Source organism: Paralichthys olivaceus, chromosome 2 (assembly GCF_024713975.1).
Source record: "Paralichthys olivaceus isolate ysfri-2021 chromosome 2, ASM2471397v2, whole genome shotgun sequence".
Classification (NCBI taxonomy): domain Eukaryota; kingdom Metazoa; phylum Chordata; class Actinopteri; order Pleuronectiformes; family Paralichthyidae; genus Paralichthys; species Paralichthys olivaceus.
In genome coordinates, this window is record NC_091094.1 from 26,405,327 (window position 1) to 26,423,052 (window position 17,726).

The window sequence follows — 17,726 nt, forward strand, 5'->3', positions numbered from 1 at the left end:
TGAAAGGTAAAAGGCCAAGGTTCAAGTGACCCTACTTAACCCATTTTTGTTCTGGGGAGAGCAATAATAGGCCTCACAAAATATATTTTTGGCCTCTTGAACATCTTGATCCAATTTAGACCAGTTTTCACTTGGACTCAAAGATGAACTGATAAAATTTTAGTTGTCAAAGGTCCTGGTGACCTCATACGAGTCTAGAAATAAAATGCATGTATGCTGAAACTGCACTGGTTGGCAGAGGTTGTTGATAAAATGCACTTACAAACACGTGTTACAATACCAAGCCTCTAAATATTGTTTCATTCCTCCCTTACTTCCTCTTTCTCACACATTTTCAGACGCTGTGAGCGGACCAGCTGTCCCAGCAACTCCTTGGACTGTCAGAAGACTCCTGTGCGGATCACGTATTACCAGCTCAGCTTCCAGACCAACATCATCATCCCAGCACAGATCTTTCGAATTGGACCCTCGCCCGCCTACTCCGGTGACCACGTCGTCATCAGCATCACCAAGGGCAACGGGGAGGGCTATTTCAGCACCAGGAAGCTAAACAGCTTCACGGGCGCCGTCTACCTGCAGAGGCAAGTGCGCGAGCCCAAAGACTTTCTCATAGATGTGGAGATGAAGCTGCTGAGACAGGGGAAGCAGACCTCCTTCCTAGCCAGGATATACGTGTTCATCACAACCAGCACTATGTAACACCAACGTGACAAAGAGACGATTTCGTATGGTGCTAAGAAAAAATTATGTGCACACCCTTTTTATAATGCCTCCCCATATTCAAAGTTATACAAGTATCTTGTAAAATTTCTCTGACAATCATGTTTCCTGATAAACCAAAGTAATTTTCTGCTCGACTCTTGCTCCCGCCACTATGCACCAGTGTTGTTATGGTCTGCTGGAGTTGTTTGTTGGCTTGGTGCTGCACAGGTCACTGCACAGGTCTGGGTTGGTGGTTTGTGCTCTGCTCTATTCTCTGTTAACCCCCACTCTTACCTCCCTTTGTAAATCTAGGTTTTCAGTACAATGATTCCTGGAACCCTCTGCAGCACTAGAAGTTAAGGGCACTTGTCACAGTGTAGGCCCAAAACTGACTAAATGTACTGAAAGTTCAAAAATAAAACTAAAATGAAGTGTTAAGATAAACTGATTTATATTTTCCTTTAATCTCTAAACAGATGGTTCAAAAAAACTAATCAAATAAAGTAATTTATTTTCTGTCATTTCACTTTAAGTAAATATAATAAATAAAAAACTATTTGTTTTACTGTAGTGTTTAGTTTATTATCTCCATTTTTACTCTTTACTCCAAGTTTCTTTGTCTTATTTTATAATTGTATCTGACTTTGATCTGGCTAAGGACAAGTTGTGTGTGTGTGTGTGTGTGTGTGTGTGTGTGTGTGTGTGTGTGTGTGTGTGTGTGTGTGTGTGTGTGTGTGTGTGTGTGTGTGAGAGTGTGTGAGTGAGTGAGCGAGTGTGTGTGTGTGCGTGTGTTGGCACTAAATATGGAGTAAAATAAGTTCCAATTTGCTATAAATTAAATATATATACAATTTAAAGTAATAGTACCAAATGCTCAGAGATTAAAGGAACATTATAGACGTTCATTTACACAATTTCAGTCATTATTGATGTAATACTTTAGACTTGTAATTCACTCTTGTCAACACCCACTTTTTCATGTGGTTAGAAAAATGTAGCCGATCAGTTAAATAGTCAATTTAGTTGTATAGTATTATTTTTTTATATATGACATGATGAAATGTAAGTGTTGTAAGTGTATTTCAGCATTGACAGTATCAACGTAGTGTTACTGATGATCATTGTAGTGTTACCTGTCATATTCCTTACTGTATTACTGAACATATCATATATTTCTATGTTACTGTGTTGTAATTATCTCAGGGTGAAAATCATGCGATCTTATTCCTGTGTCGTGTGCGACAATAAACTCAGTCTGCTGTTGTAACTCCAGACTGGCTTCACACAACATGTACTGTTTCAGCTGTAACGTCACATTTATATCCATAAACCAATCAATAAATGATGATCAAACTGTTGCCACTGGCTCAGTAAAAGTACAGATGACATTCTTTTCCTCATCAATGCGACTCGCTGGTGTTCTGTTCTCATCATCTCTATTCTGAACAATAAGGCAACATCTCCATCTAGTGGTTGGAGTGTTAGCAGAACAGGGTGTTACGCCCGGCCTAGGAGTATGATTCTCGCTTGGGGTGTGAGAGGTCCCGGGTGCAAATCCCAGACGAGCCCCCAATTTATATTACGCCCGGCCTAGGAGCTACCAGAGCATAACATAAAAGGCTCCGTCTTCCCCCACTCCCAAGTGTAACCAGTGCCATGCAGATTTTTGCAGTCCAAAAAATTATTTATTTCTTTTACACATCCTTTGTTCCAAACAGACACAGACAAAATAACAAACAAAACAACCTATAATAGCGAACGAACTTCCCTACTTCAAAAAGAGACACAAATAAAATACAGGGATCTTACCTGCCTACCTAACCAAAAACAGGAGAAAAGGGTACGAAAAACAAAAAGGATTCTCTTCCCTACTACGAATCAGGACTGCTTCAAACATCTATCAACATGGTAATAAACAGAAAACTCTTTAACAATATATATCTATGACGGGATTTACAACAAAGGCACGGTTGCATTGGGAGCCGGGAAAAAGAACAGAGGTCACTGGCAACATCAGGTGAGCTTTTCTAAAATGAGCTCCATCAGGCCATCCTCCAATCCCCTACCGGACCTGAAACACAGACTCAGGAAACAACACCACCCCTAGGCAGGGAGGGAGAACAACACAACACATAAACACACACACACACAGAATATGACTCAGAGCCATAACAAGGGCCTCATTACCTAAAGGGATAGTTCACCAGAAAATGAAACTTCACTCATTATCTACTCACCACTATGCCGATGGAGGGGTGGGTGAAGTGTTTGAATCCTCAAAACACTTCTGGAGTTTCAGGCGACCTCTTCATCAAACGTAATAAAACAACAACAAAAATTTCAGTGAACTATCCCTTTAATACATCAAACAGTGAATACTCACTATTTTTTCCCTCAGTGTTGCAACAATTGAATTTAGATGTTATTTTGAAAATGTTCACAGTAAGTCTGAGCACCTCTTTACTGTGTTTACCTTCATCTATCACAGATTCCACTGCTCCACAAGGAACATTTAGTGTGCGTTACACCCTCCAACATTCCCACCCGGAAAGTGTGTGTGCTTCACCCCCTCAGCCTATTAATACAGCCCAACAGATGGAAAGTATAGGCCGATTGAATCACTCCCAGGTCAGGGTGTAAATAAACACCACAGTCGGACTGATACAAGGTTTGATGAGACACTATCAGCACAGATATGTTTGGGCAGAAGCTACTGGGACAAATGAAGATTAGATTTGGTGACAATTCATTACACCTTTTGATGCCCTTGACCCTCTTGTTATTTTCTTCAAACTGATGTTTTAGGTTTGTCATCCATGAGTTGGTGTCCAACATCAACTGTTTGGATTAGATTTGTATCGTGTTGCGATGGAAATGCCCCTAAAAGACATAAAATCACTGAAATGGAAAAAATAACTTGTCAGATATGAACTCTAATATCTGAACAATAATTATTAGGCAAACTCTTTTTTATTAGACCAAAAGCTTTCCACTTAAAAGGTACTTTTATGTCCACCTGTAATCAGTGGACTAAAATATATATTTAGGCTATATGCTATCATACATGGTGTTTCTTTGTTTTGATTTTTTGCAACACCTGTGATACGTTCACTCTTCTTTTATTCTGATTTGTCTCCACTGATTCCTCATTAGAATTTTACTGGGCTGGGATGATAAAAAAAAAAAAAGTAAAAAGGCAAAAAAAAGAAATAATAACGATAAACATAACTCAAATGTTTGAATCATTAGACATTTCCTTCTTTCTTGTTCCTGTGTGATCTACCAGATTCCCAGTCCCAGTCAGACTGTAACCAAACAATGAAACCGAAGATATTTTCATTACCAGTTTATCTCAACAGACAGTACAGAAGCGTGGTGAAGGGTATTTATCAAAGGAGTCAGTGGATGGTGTGGCCTGCTGTGTTTTATGATACAGAGCTTGCCCAGGAAACTGCTCAGCCAGCTCAGTGGTGACAAAGGTCTGCACTGGGCGGCCTCTTCCCTCTCTGCTGAAGCCCAAACACATCCGGTGATTGAGGTGGCATCCCACGCATGTTGGGGTGTGATCTCTGATTAGGTTATCAAGATGACTAAATATATGTGAGGAGGGCCCAGCTCATCACTGTAAGAGGAGAACCAGCAGGCCTCCAGTTACATTATTCTGCTAACGCCCTGACTGACAACAGGTTCACTTCACCACATCTAACAAACAGCTGCAACCTCACAATATTTACTGTTTCCAGGTTTCAATTTGACTGAAATGCTCATACAGGCCTCAGGGATCAACAGCCTGACTGACAGCTCATCTGCATGAACACAGGTTTTTCAGATATGCTTTTACACATACTACCATACCTGTCTTCCAGCACAAATTTTGTTTTTTCAGGTAAACAAACTGCTTAAAAATGTCTTATCTCTAAGAATGTTCATAAGAGTTATTACTCACAATATTACCCCTCCTCAGGTTTATAATCATTGTTATAATCATGGTCACAGTCTGCTTCTGTTATGTGTTACATTGTGTCATAACTGGTGTGTGATTTACAGAGTTATGAGCAAATTGTTCCCAGATAAACATTTGAACCGCAAATCAGAAACACTCTAAATATCAGTTTATATTGTTCTGCATCAGGTTCTATGCCACTCTTTTTCCAAACTTTTCTAACTCAAAAAGGCTGAATACTGTTCACAAAATACTGCGAAATATAGTAAATATTTTAGTCAGGAAACCAAAATGAAAGTGATGGATGAACATATACAAAATACAAAAAAAACCCTCTTCGATCCATGTTTTCAAAGAGCAGAACATCTGACGTCACAGTGAAGTTGACATTTGACAAAAATGCAAACATTTTCCCCTTCTAGACATTTATTTAACTATGTGTCATGATTAGTGTGTCAGTTCTAAGTTATGGGCAAAATGTGTTTTGTAAATGGTTGTATTTATATAGCGCTTTTCTAGTCTTGAAGACCACTCAAAGCGCTTTACACTACAGTTTTCCATTCACCCATTCACACACACATTCATACAGTGCTTCTATAGCTAGCACTTTTTTTGATGTTCTATTTGGCAGTTTTGGGGTTCAGTATCTTGCCCAAGGACACTTTGGCATGCAGATGGGAAGACTGGGGATTGAACTTCCGACCTTCTGGTTGGAGGACGACCGCTCTACCCCCTTGTGATCAGATAATCCTCGAATCTAAGTTTGTTTTTTTTGCCAAATTTCCAGAAATGTTCTCCAGGGATTTCTGATGTATCAGAGACAGACAGACAATCCAGTTAGAGTTGTTGGTGCCACACTGACAACAAGAATAAAAAGATGGTAAAATCTGCCATAAAATATGTGATGTACAATGAGGTCATCCCTCTTTATCATCAATCAATCAATCAAATTGTATTTGTATAGCCCATATTCACAAATCACAATTTGTCTCATAGGGCTTTAACATGGTGCAACATCCTCTGCCCTTAACCCTCAACAAGAGTAGGGAAAACAGGAGGAAAAGAAGGTAGAAACCTTGTGAGCCACATGTGAGGGATCCCTCTCCCAGGACGGACAGAAGTGCAATAGATGCCAGGTGTAATGGAGAATGTCCGAAAAAATAAGAACGTACAGAGCTGCTAACCTTTAAAAAAGAGTTTGAATTGTTTCGCTGAAGGGGTTTCGGTGTAGAATCTCAAGGTGACCATGAATGTATACATGAAATATAAATGTCGACTGAAATAATTTTCTCGCCTTAAGGTGCAAAAGACAGACACCTTGTAGAATCATGGCAGCTCTATTACAAATCTATCATGATAGCCCTCAAAAGCCGCATCAGTAACACTCTAATGAGGAAAGAAACATCAGAGCTTAGGCAATGAAATGAAAGCAGTGCGTTACACAAAGTGATAAGTGACCTTTGATATTGAGCTTTCAGGCCTGTGCTTTGAGCGTAAATAGAGATGTGAAGATAGTGGAGCTCAGCTCTGACTCATAGATGGAGAGGTGGCTCGGAGCAGGAGCACTGTGCTGTGGAGAAATCCACAAGGATTCACTTCAGTTCTGCTTCAGGCCCAAAGCTCCACACTTCTCAGCATCATAGCTGCATGTTGACAGCACCTGGCGTGGCTGGGATGTGCAACTGTGGTGGGTGGTCATGAGTTACAGTGAAGGAAATCATTTTTTGATCCCTTGCCGATTTTGTAAGTTTGCCCACTGACAAAGAGATGAGCGGTCCATAATTGTAATGGTAGGTTTATTGTAACAGTGAGAGACAGAATTAAAAAAGAAAATCCAGAAAATCACATCACATAAAATGTATAAACTGATTTGTATCGTGGGGGGTGGGGTATCGATGATCATGAGAAAGGTGAGGGATCAGACCAGAACTACACAGGAGGAACTTGTTAATGATCTCAAGACAGCTGGGACCACAGTCAAAAAGAAAACCATTGGTAATACACTATAATGCTCATGAAGACACATGTACAGACCCGTCTGAAGTTTGCCAATGAACACTTGAATGATTCAGAGAAGGCTTGGGAGAAGGTGATGTGTTCAGATGAGACCAAATTTGAGCTCTTTCGCATCAACTCACCCTCACTCACTAACCACAAGAACACCATCCCCACTGTCAAGCATGGAGCTGGAAACATTATGCTTTGGGGGGGTTTCTCTGCTAAGGAGACAGGACTACTTCACTGCATCTTGGGGATGATGGACGGGGCCATGTGTTGTGAAATCTTGGGGCGACAACCTCCTTCCCTCAGGCAGGACACTGAAAATGGGTCGTGGATGGGTCTTCCAGCACAACAATGACCCAGAACATACAGCCAAGGCAACAAAGGAGTGGCTAAAGAAGAAGCACATTAAGGTCATGGATAGGCCAAGACAGTCTCCGGACCTTAATCCTGTGGAAAATCTGTGGAGGGAGTTAAAGCTTCGAGTTGCAAAGTGACAGCCTCGAAACCTTAAGGATTTGGAGAGGATCTGCAAAGAGCAGTGGACCTCCTGAGATGTGCACAAATCTGGTGACCAACTACAAGAAACATGTGACCTCTGTGCTGGCCAACAACGGTTTCTCCACCAAGTACTAAGTCATGTTTTGCTAGGGGATCAAACTTATGTGAAACTTATTTCACACAATCAAATGCAAATCAATTTATAGCTTTAATATGATGTGATTTTTCTATTTTATATTCTGTCTCTCACTGTCACAATAAACCTACCATTACAATTATAGACCGCTCATTTACTTACAAAATCTGCAAGGGATCAAATAATGATTTCCTTCACTGTAGATGGAGTAGGCTGCTATTCTTGCTGTTTTCCTGGTGCTTCTATTGTGCAGTGCCGACTGCTATTGGTTCAAGAGGGGACTGACTGTGGCCCTCACTGTAGACAACATCTGTGAGCCACAAAACTCCCTCAGTAACTGGAAGAAACCTCTAGGACCAGACCCAGAGTTATATCTTAAAATAGGGGCAGCAGCTTTGAAATCATTGTGATGTAACACCAACTCTGGACGCCTGGAACTGCACTCCGTAACTCTGCTGCACCGTGCTGTAACATCACATCCTGCTTTACTGCACATGTCAGACACTAACAACCAGAGCTGCAGCTGAAAATCGTTCACTATTCTCAGTAGGCCAATTAATTCAATGTGATATGATACACTTAATACTCTGACATCAATAACTGCTGACATCCAATTTTAGATGATAACTTGTTTATACGTGTATGGAGTTTGTATTTGTATTGTGACTTTAACAGACCTGAATCTCAAAATTACAAAGCAGAAACACTTGATTCATGGATCTAAGTCCAAAGTCAGGGTGACAGGTAATTGTAGTAAATCTTAGGGACCAAAATGAGACACAAAATGACTACAGAGATGCAATATGACCATAAAGCGCAGCAAAATTTACTTCAAAGAGATTCAAAATGATATAGGTGCAAGGAAATAGGTGCAAAACAATGACAAAGATATGCAAACCAACTAAAAGTACGAAAAAGATGCAAAATGAGCAGAGTTTCTCTCACGTGGGGGCTTACATGGGGGGGGGACAATGTGTCCATGGCTGAGGACTATCTGGAGTTACAAATTTCAAATATACACTGATATATTTCCATACTCCATTTTGCATTTGTTTGCCCCAGTTTGGCCCCTTAATGCAACTGGCCCCTGAATATCAGGCCCCCTCAGGTTCACTCTCTCCATGGTAACAACATTGAGCTGCAGGTTGACAACAGGGGGCAGCAGACTGCACTAATCCTGCAGCCACAGTGTGCTGCTGTAAGAATGTTGACTTGCTCAAAACACTTGCGTAACCTGTCTGAGTGTCAGCACATCAAATACATGGCCACTTTTTCCATTCCAGCACGTGAGAGCAAACACATCCCCCTTCTTCTCACAGGGGCTTCCTCACTACACAGCCACACCACTGATTCCATGCCCGCTTTAATCGCATGCCCACTGCAGTGATGTCAGTCCAAGTTATTAGTTGATGGTTATCATGCAGACTCAGTGTGAAATCATGAGTCAGCTTTTCCATGGATAGATGTGATGTGTTTCTTCCAAAGTAGAGAACTCCCTCACTGACACCAGGGCTTGTCTGAGGCTCCAGTTAAATGAAGCCTCTCATTGGCTGATTATATGATGTTCATCCTCTGTCTAATCATAGAGACACACAAGCCCCTCTTTTATCGCACTGTGCCAGTGTGTGAGGCCCGTTTATGTCTAACAAAACCAACTCAGAAATCAAACGGCTTCTGTTTGGGCAAGATCCTGGTTTTGTTTACTGCGCCGCATACCTCGTAATTGTCAGCACACTCACGATTAGTCATACTTATCTGAGTCTTCCCAGGTTAATACGTGCTTTGGAATATTCCTTGATGTGACAAGCAGCGCCTCATTTTGATTAACTCCTCTCTGTCACAGCTGCAATCATGATGAAATACCGTTTTAAGTGCCAGTGTATTTTTCTTGGATAGGCCTGTTCCTATCCTCATTTTTTATGATAATTACTCCCACTGCTCCTCTAAATTATACAGTGTACGTGGAAAGGTGCGCAGATTGAAAAATGCATTGATCCATCTCATATGAATCTGATGAAAATTGTATTTTGAGGAAATTAATCATATGCAAGTTAAAACAGAGAGCAAAATAAGGTTTGAATGTGTAATCTCAGCATACATTAAGATGGATGTGAAGTTAAAACCCCTGGATTGCCCCCTGGTGGCTGGCTGCGGTAGAGGTCATAAGACCCGCCTCCTCCATGTTAGTGGACCACACTTTTTTATGTTTAAGGTAAGTTTAGCTTAAATTTGTGATTTGATGCTAAAATGGAGATTAGATGTTATGATTGACAGCTAAGATTAATTTGCAGACGGAAGTTTCCATGGAACTTTTACGTCCTCACCCCCGATCAATTATACTTGATGTTGTGGATCGATCATCGGGAAAATTTTGGCATCAAATTTGCACATTTGGAGGAAGTGGAGACACATTGTCCATCTTTATGACATGTTTCTGACCCCACCAACAAATCCAGACACATTTTTTATTAACATAAAGTGTGAAAACAGAGTAGTCTTTCACTCAAAGAATTGCATTGGAAATAAAACAGCATAACAGGAAGCTAAATGCTATGAGAATAAACTGTAATAACACAAGTTGTAGGTAGATGTTCAATAAAATAAAAATAAAATAAAACATGCTTACCTTTTCAGCCCATATATAGCCTACTCTCTGCAATCTTAGAAAGCCTACACTGTGATGATTTGATTAATGATAAGACTTAACAACAGCCACGCTTGCGAGTCACTTTCAATATTGCAATTGGCTGAAAAGACGTGACATGCGAAGAAATGCTACAACACAGACTTGGCAAATATTTTAAAATCCTTTTCGTGTTGGGAAATAATTTCAAATCGCCTAGACTTTTAGCATTCATTTCAATTTTTGTAAAATGCTAAATCACAGGAAAACATCATCTCAAGGCACTTTACATAGTACGGTCAAGAAATACAAAATTATAGAGAAACCCAAAACTTCTTACAATGAGCAAGCACTTTGGCAACTGTGAAAGAAACCTCTGGCAGAACCAGACTGAGTGTGGGTAACCTCGACCGGTTGAGACGTGGCGAGAAAATGTGGAAAAGAGGGAAGGTGGGGGAAGGGGGAAGAGAGGGGAAGAGTGGCCAGGAAGAAGAAGGAAGATGATGTACATTATACTGAATATATCCGAAAAAATGATCCTACAAATAATTAGGATACATCTAGCAACACTGCTGTCTGAACACATAATGTGTGAAAACACTGACTTAACACTGAAGCTACTGCTGCTGCTCACATTAGGCCTCCTGTGTAGACAGTTCCAGTAGCTTGCACCTTTTATGACAAACATGACTAAGAATCCCTGCAGCTGCTTGAGGTCCTTGTCAGAACTGCAAAAGTTCTGGCAAAGCTGTCCGTGAGGGCTGTCTCATCAATTCAGTTTTATTTGTATAGTGCCAAATCACAATATACATTATCTCAGAAGGTCAAGACCTTAAAATCATATTAATATAGAGAAACCCAACAGTTCCCACAATGAGCAGCACTTTGGAGACTGTGGAGGAAAAACTCCCTCATTAACAGAGAGAAACCTCTAGAACCAGACTCAATGTGGGCGTTCATCTGCCTCGACCGGTCAGGGTGAGCAAAGAAAAATGGCGAGGAGAGGAGAGATGGGTGTAAAAGAGGGGAGAGAAGAGAGAGAGATAGTGGGGAGGGGGAGGAGGGGGAGAGAGAGGCGAGAGAGACCAGGAACACTTGAGCTTCATCAGGTATCAGATCTGACTAGTTAAAATGTAAACAGTAACAGAAATGCTGTACCTCCTGTTCTACTCTTACAGACTCTTAGAACCACAAGAGAGCCTGTGTTTTGGGAACAAAGTGATCTATTTGGATAATACGGTCTTATGAGTTTTTTGAATATGAAGGGGCTTTAAATGTGAGGAGCTGGATCTTGAATTCTGAATTTTACAGGGAGCCAATGTAGAGAAGCTAAGACAGGAGTAATATGATCTCTCCTCCTAGTTCCTGTCAGCACTCGTGCTGCAGCATTTTGGACCAACTGGAGGCTTTTTACAGTCTTCCTGGGACGTCCTGATAATAAAGAGTTACAGTAATCTAGTCTAGAGGTAACAAATGTGTGGACTAGTTTCTCAGCATCCTTCTGAGACAGACTATAATAGAATTTCTGTCCAGAATCAGTGTAGTTAATAATTCTAAATTCAAATGTTATGAAAAAGTGGTCAGACAGAAGAAGGTTCTGTTGAAATATTATTACATTTTCAATGTCTATGTCATATGTCGGAACAAGATCAAGATTCAAAAGATTCAAACAGTGAGTGGGTTTATTCACATGTTGAGTGAAACCAATCAAGTCTATTATTGATTTGAAAGCTGAACTAAGGCTATCGTTGAAAACATCTACATTAATGTTGAAATCACCTACTATAATGATTGTATCTGTCCTAAGAACTAGCTCTGATAGAAATTCAGAGAATTCAGATAAAAATTCAGAGTAAGGAGCAGATGGACGATATATGATAACTAGATGAATTGGTTTATGTGATTTCAGGCTTGGATGGATGAGGCTGATTATAAGACTTTCAAAGGAAATATAATTTAATAACTTTCTTTCGGTCGAGGGTTGATAGATAAGTCAGATTTAGAGACTGCTGCAACCCCTCCACCTTCCCTGCCTGTGCTTCGAGGAGTATGAATATTAGTATGGGTTGGGGTCGTCGCCTCATTTAAACCTACATATTCTCCATCTTGCAGCCAGGTTTCTGTTTAACATAATAGATCGATTTGATGATCAGTAATCAGATCATTAATAAGTAGTGATTTTGGATTGAGTGACCTGATATTTAATAAACCACATTTTATACTTCTGTTTTTTGTTACTGATATATTGGTTGTATTCACTTTTGTTAGGTTTGAATGTATTACTCCTCTCCTGTTTACTTTTGATTTAATGAATTTAGGTGGTCGGGGGCAGACACAGTTTCTCTAGGATATTGTGAGGTAATTTTATTATCCCCAGTGCAGACCTTTACATGCGTTTGCTCGTCCTCTTGTACACAATGCTGCTGAGTGTCACTGTATCGACAATTGTGTTTCCATCCACCAGTTCTGTGACAAACTCAATTCCCTTCAGCCTGACCTGAGCTTGTTGCTGCCTTCACGCTGAACCACCGCCTTGACCTCCTCCCCAGTGATTGTCTCCAGCTCATCTTCCTGTGATGGTGAAGGTGTTGATGAGGACCTTTGACCCAGTCATGACCATCACTTTGAAGTTGTCGCCAGTCTCCTCGATCTCAGAGATGCTCTTGATATCTTTGCCTTTCTGGATGAGGTTGTTGGGGAGACTAATTGCATTCATGAAAGGCTCAAAGTTCTCCTGAGAGTCCAGCTGGTGCTTTCCAGAGAAAGGCATGGTGACGGTCAGCAAAGGTGACATCAGCTGCATCATTTATTACTTACATATCCACCAAATTGATGTTCAGAGAAAGCTGGACACCATTACAATGACTATTCTACTGGGTTCATAGCAAAGAGAAAGTTGCCACATTGTGTAGCTCGTTTTGGAATATTTGGGGCCCCCAGGGAAGATTTTTAGCTTTTGCAGTCACGTGCTTCACTACTGGGACAAAGTGGAGGCAAGGCTCCACTGTATCTAACTCTGTTGACCAACTCCACAATGATACAGATATTTTTCAAAACCCTCCACTTTGTAGCACTAATGTTCCTTTTGGTTGGAGAGTATTAAGTGAACTGAGTGGGCATGGGCGACTGGAACATTCCCAGTAACAACACACTGCCGGTCAATGTGAAAAAACATACATTTATTCTTTTATAATGACCATAATTTGAGGAAATAGAGGAGCGATAACAATCGGCAAAACTTGCAAAATCTCGCTGATGATTATGGTCATTATGTGCCGGGAACCAATAAAATATTACTGAATGCACCTTTAACTATGAAACATTGGGAAGGCTTTGTGGTTCATGCTGAAAAAAGTCAAACATGTAAATCCCTGTCTGTTAACTGCTTTGGTAACCAAAAGGAATGAGTGCCAACACATTATGTACATGGATATATGACCAGAGGAAGGGAGAGACTTTCTCTGACATACCAAGCACTAACTTTCCCTGCGGCACTGACAGTAAAGAGAGGGTGAGAGACTTGAAAGCTCACTTCATCATTCCTTAACATACTTGTTTCCGGCCTTCAGGGAATGTGGCTGACATGTAGCTTATCACTGTTAGGTTCAGTTTCATGTTTTGGACATGAATGGGGTTGTTCAAATGAACTGTATATACCACAAAAACATCCCATATACATTGATAAAGTATGCTAAAAGAGTATGAATCACAACTCTGATAAATACAAATAAAAAACTAGTCTTTAAAATAAGAATAATAACTTTATTTGTATAGCACTTATGTAAATAAGGTTACAAAGGGCTAACTACAATAAAAGGTACTCAATTCAGTTTAATTTGTAGGGCTAAATCATAATAAGGTCAAGACCTTAAAATATATTGAGAAACCCAATAGTTCCTAAAATGAGCAGCACTTTGGTGACTGTGGAGAAAAAAACCCCACTCTGAGTACTTTATTTACAGAACTTGTACAGCCAACAAGATAAATGGTCTTGAAGTTAACTCTTTTAGTGGAATGCTTGTGGCTACCTTTATTTTTTGTAATCACTTTATATAAAGAAGGGATATAATGCAGGTTTGCTTAGTTTTGTTTTTGAAACACTTTTTATTTCACTTTATTTGTTGAAATCATCTTTACCTCCCGATAGCCTTCAATAAATAATGTCTGAAAAAAAGATGTATTGTACCCTCGCAGGACTTTCATAAACATGACCAATCATTTATTTCAGACCAAGTGAAATGATTGGTCGGTGTACCTGTCTGTCACTAAATGACCTATGCTCCCACTGCAAAAGTCGTCTTCTCGCAGTTTTTAATCAATCATGTGTTTTGGGGCATAGCTTTGATGATTGGAGGGGATGAGATGTATTGGTTGCTAGTGTAACCTGCTCTTGCTAACTTTTCCAGGATTATCAACCCTCGCTGATAAACCTGCAGTTGACCTCAGCTTTGCAGAACTTCAGTGAAATTCTGCTCAATGTTTTGGTTTTTGCATCCTGCAAGCAATTGTTTTGTTTCAGTCTTGCGGCTCTCATCAAAACCTGTTTCCTGCAGCAGACGGCAGCTTTAGTGACCAGTCACCAAACATAGTGAAGCATTCAGCTGCTAGAGATATCTCTGCAGAAGTTTTCTCAGGAGTTTGTAGAGACAAAAACTAAAAGTTTATTATGTGCACAGAAATATGAACACTTATGTTGCTCAGTGTCTGCTGGATGTGAAACCAGGTAAAACTTTAGCTAAAATATTTGCTGCACATCAACTTTATGTGTAATTTGTGTGTGTAAATTAAAGCTTGTTCCACTAACCCGAAGTAGCAAAAAAGTGATTTATGCTGTGCTGCAGCCTAAAGCTTTCGTCTATAGACTCTTTTAGACAGTGAACAAAGAAAGCTTGCAAACTGTGACACATTTTCTTCTGGAACCTTCTGCTGTTTTATCAGAATACAGTCATTTCAATGTGTTTGTAAGAGCCACGTGTTGAAGCTAAAGGTCTGGGAAAGGTGCATTCCAATGATGTCCAAACAAAAAGTGTTATTTTGGATTTTAGTGGCTTGACAGGTCATTTTCAAACCCCCATTCTGCTTCACACAGATCTGCACTGCTCCTCTGGCTAAGTGAGAAAAATGACCTCCCGCCCAACTCTGAAATGTTTTGCTTCCCACGTTCACTGAAGAGTAACTGCTTCGTAAGAGCTGCTGTAACAGAAACATTAGGGAAGTGGGCTCCCCCATTTATAGCCACAGCGGTGTGTAATGAGGACATTACCTTTGTCAGATGGCTTTATAAAAGCTACATCCCTGCAGGAGCTAAATAAATCTTTTAGGAAAGAGCATGAGATATCATTCCCTGCTGAGCTTACTGAAATGAGTGTACTGAAATAATGTCATACTGTACAAACACATTAAATAATGCAATGTGACAAACCTGGGTCTGATTGTCAAGAATCAAACCTGCACTGTGCCCTTATAGTTCAGTGCATTGCATCAAACGGAGTGTCTGGCTCAAAGGGAAGATGATGCTTTGTCTTTCATGTGAGGTAATGAAGTTCAGAACTGAGTGCTGTGTTTGAAGTTGCCCAACAGTGTGTTTGTTGAGGCTGGGTGGGTTCACGTTTGAGTCGGCTCGGCTGCCTCAGGTCAGCTACATCGAGGGTCGGGCTGACAGCGTGGGCCTTTGTACTCAACAAGTGATGCTCACACAGGTACACTGAGCTGCTTTGATCCTCAGGTCAGCTGAATCAGCCACAGGTCACTCCAGAGCTGCGATTATGAAGCTCAAAGCTGGACCATGATATGTTTCAGTCTTCAAGAACAAAGTGTCTACATCTGCCAAGAAGTTGTCTTCTTGATTCCTTGTATTGTATTATTGAGTTTGCATCATTTTACTTGCAGTTAAATTGATCAACTTCTCTGAAGATACCACAGTTCCTGATGGCTTTACAGATAATATAATATGTACCCTGAATCTAACAGGAAGTCAGCCATTTTTAATTATCAATGCAATGTTGGTGCTGTTTTTGCTATATACAGGTGCTAGACTTTGATGTACATGAACGTTTCGTGTTCTGGTTTACACAGATTGTTTGATGTATGTTCTCCAGTGCCACTTAGTGAACACTGGAAGTGATACATGATGTGTGCCACCACCTACTCCAAGCAGGAAATTAGATCTCACCACAGCATCAGAGGGTCAATAGTTCACACCTGCATCCCACCAGCACCCCTGTCATACTTGCTTTCCTTAATTCATTATGTCAAATCTCAGCATTAAACTTTAAAACCTCCACATGTTGACATGTCTGAGACTGAGGGTGACAGATATGTTGTCTGCTAAATTTTCTGTTGTTTTTTTTCATTTACCAGAAGTAGCCATACATTCTGAAATCATTCACACTTTAAAGGGACACTGATTGATTTTTGTTGACCTCTTGAGGACATAATAAATCACACATCAGACATGGTATTACCTCAATATTTGTTTTGGCTTCATGTTAGGAATCGGTTGCCTGTTTACACATCCAACAGTCACACATCAATGAAAGCATCATCTGGGATCATGTTTAGGTTTAACTGATTGATATCTATAGGTCTAATAGTCACATAATGCTCCATAATGTTCAGCAGCTAATTGCAAAATGTATTTGTGTGCTGTTTGGTGTTGGATAAGTCGGGCTTGTCTGCTTATAGCAGGACAAGGAGAGCATAATCTGCTCAACCGAAACAATGAGCTAAAAGATATAGAGCTGAAAAGTGTGATGAATTTATGTCGCTTTATTAACGTGTGAACCCCCCTTTCACATCAAACACGCCATTTGATCTTTTTTTTTATTTAAAAGTGTAACTACTGATTAACACAATTTATATGCCCAGTGTCTTATTCTAACCATTTTTTAAATTCTGAAAGTAGAGATCTGAATGTATGTATCTCTTAAAAAGAAAAAAGAAAAGTGGTTAACAGCTCCTCAACTTGACCGTCAGAGTGGTTCATTCTTTTTGTACAGCAGCAAGAAACTACAGGTAGCTTTTTAATTACTCACCGCATGCCATGATGAGCAGTGCAGCTATTATCAGCTCTGTCTTAGCCCCCGGGGCACTGTGGTAATTCCCTCTGCTCCTTTTTCAAAAGCTCTTGGTTTACAGGATGTACGAATGATGACTTTAGAGTGATGGCAACAACAGTGATTTGATTTCTCTGAACACCTTCAAACTGCCAAAGATTTATCATTTCATCTAAAAGGTAAAATTTTGTAAGACCTTTGGGAGATCCACCAAAAAATGAGTGTGTATTGACCAGTTATGGATGTAGTCTATCATATCTGACTTGATGGGTGAGGAATTATGTGCAACACAAATGTACAACTGTAAATGCCATCAGAGTGGTTCTCCCGACCCAATTTTTCCAGTTGCTATGATGGATGATCTCCCCACAAGATACTTGGTTACTCTGAGCCTACGTCACATGTAAATATCAATCAGTGTCCATTAATGATGGATCAGAAGAATGGAAATATGTTGTTTATGCTTTATGAGTGTTGAAAATGATAGACACTTAAAATACTACTCAGGATATTAGTCAGTGCTTTCAGTACTTAGTGGGCTAAGTAACTTGTTTCATTGACTGTTTTAGTCAATCAAGTCAGCAGATTAATTATTAAGTGGTCCCTGACACTGATTCAGTGAAAGGTCTATATGAGGGTGCTGTTTCTGATGAATGACATGCTGTGGGAGGCAGTTTTTACATTTTCAGACAAATATGTTTCTGTTACACCCTCAGTCAGCAGAGTCTGGAAAGTCTACCACACGTTGGCGGCTACAGACCTTCC

General features: G+C 40.2%; 1 protein-coding gene and 1 pseudogene across 1 annotated transcript in view; one reads left to right on the top strand and one right to left on the bottom strand.

Moving 5' to 3' along the window:
- The window catches only part of fbln2 (fibulin 2), a 71,032-nt gene extending 68,951 nt beyond the window's left edge, over window positions 1–2,081 (top strand). Inside the window, exon 17 of the mRNA XM_069513512.1 lies at window positions 339–2,081. Coding sequence (XP_069369613.1) covers window positions 339–699 — 361 coding nt within the window. The 3' untranslated portion in view covers window positions 700–2,081. The remainder of the gene's footprint in view (window positions 1–338) is intronic.
- Window positions 2,082–12,292: 10,211 nt separating this feature from the next.
- Window positions 12,293–12,676, bottom strand: LOC109629374 (fatty acid-binding protein, liver-type-like; annotated as a pseudogene).
- Window positions 12,677–17,726: the final 5,050 nt, after the last annotated feature.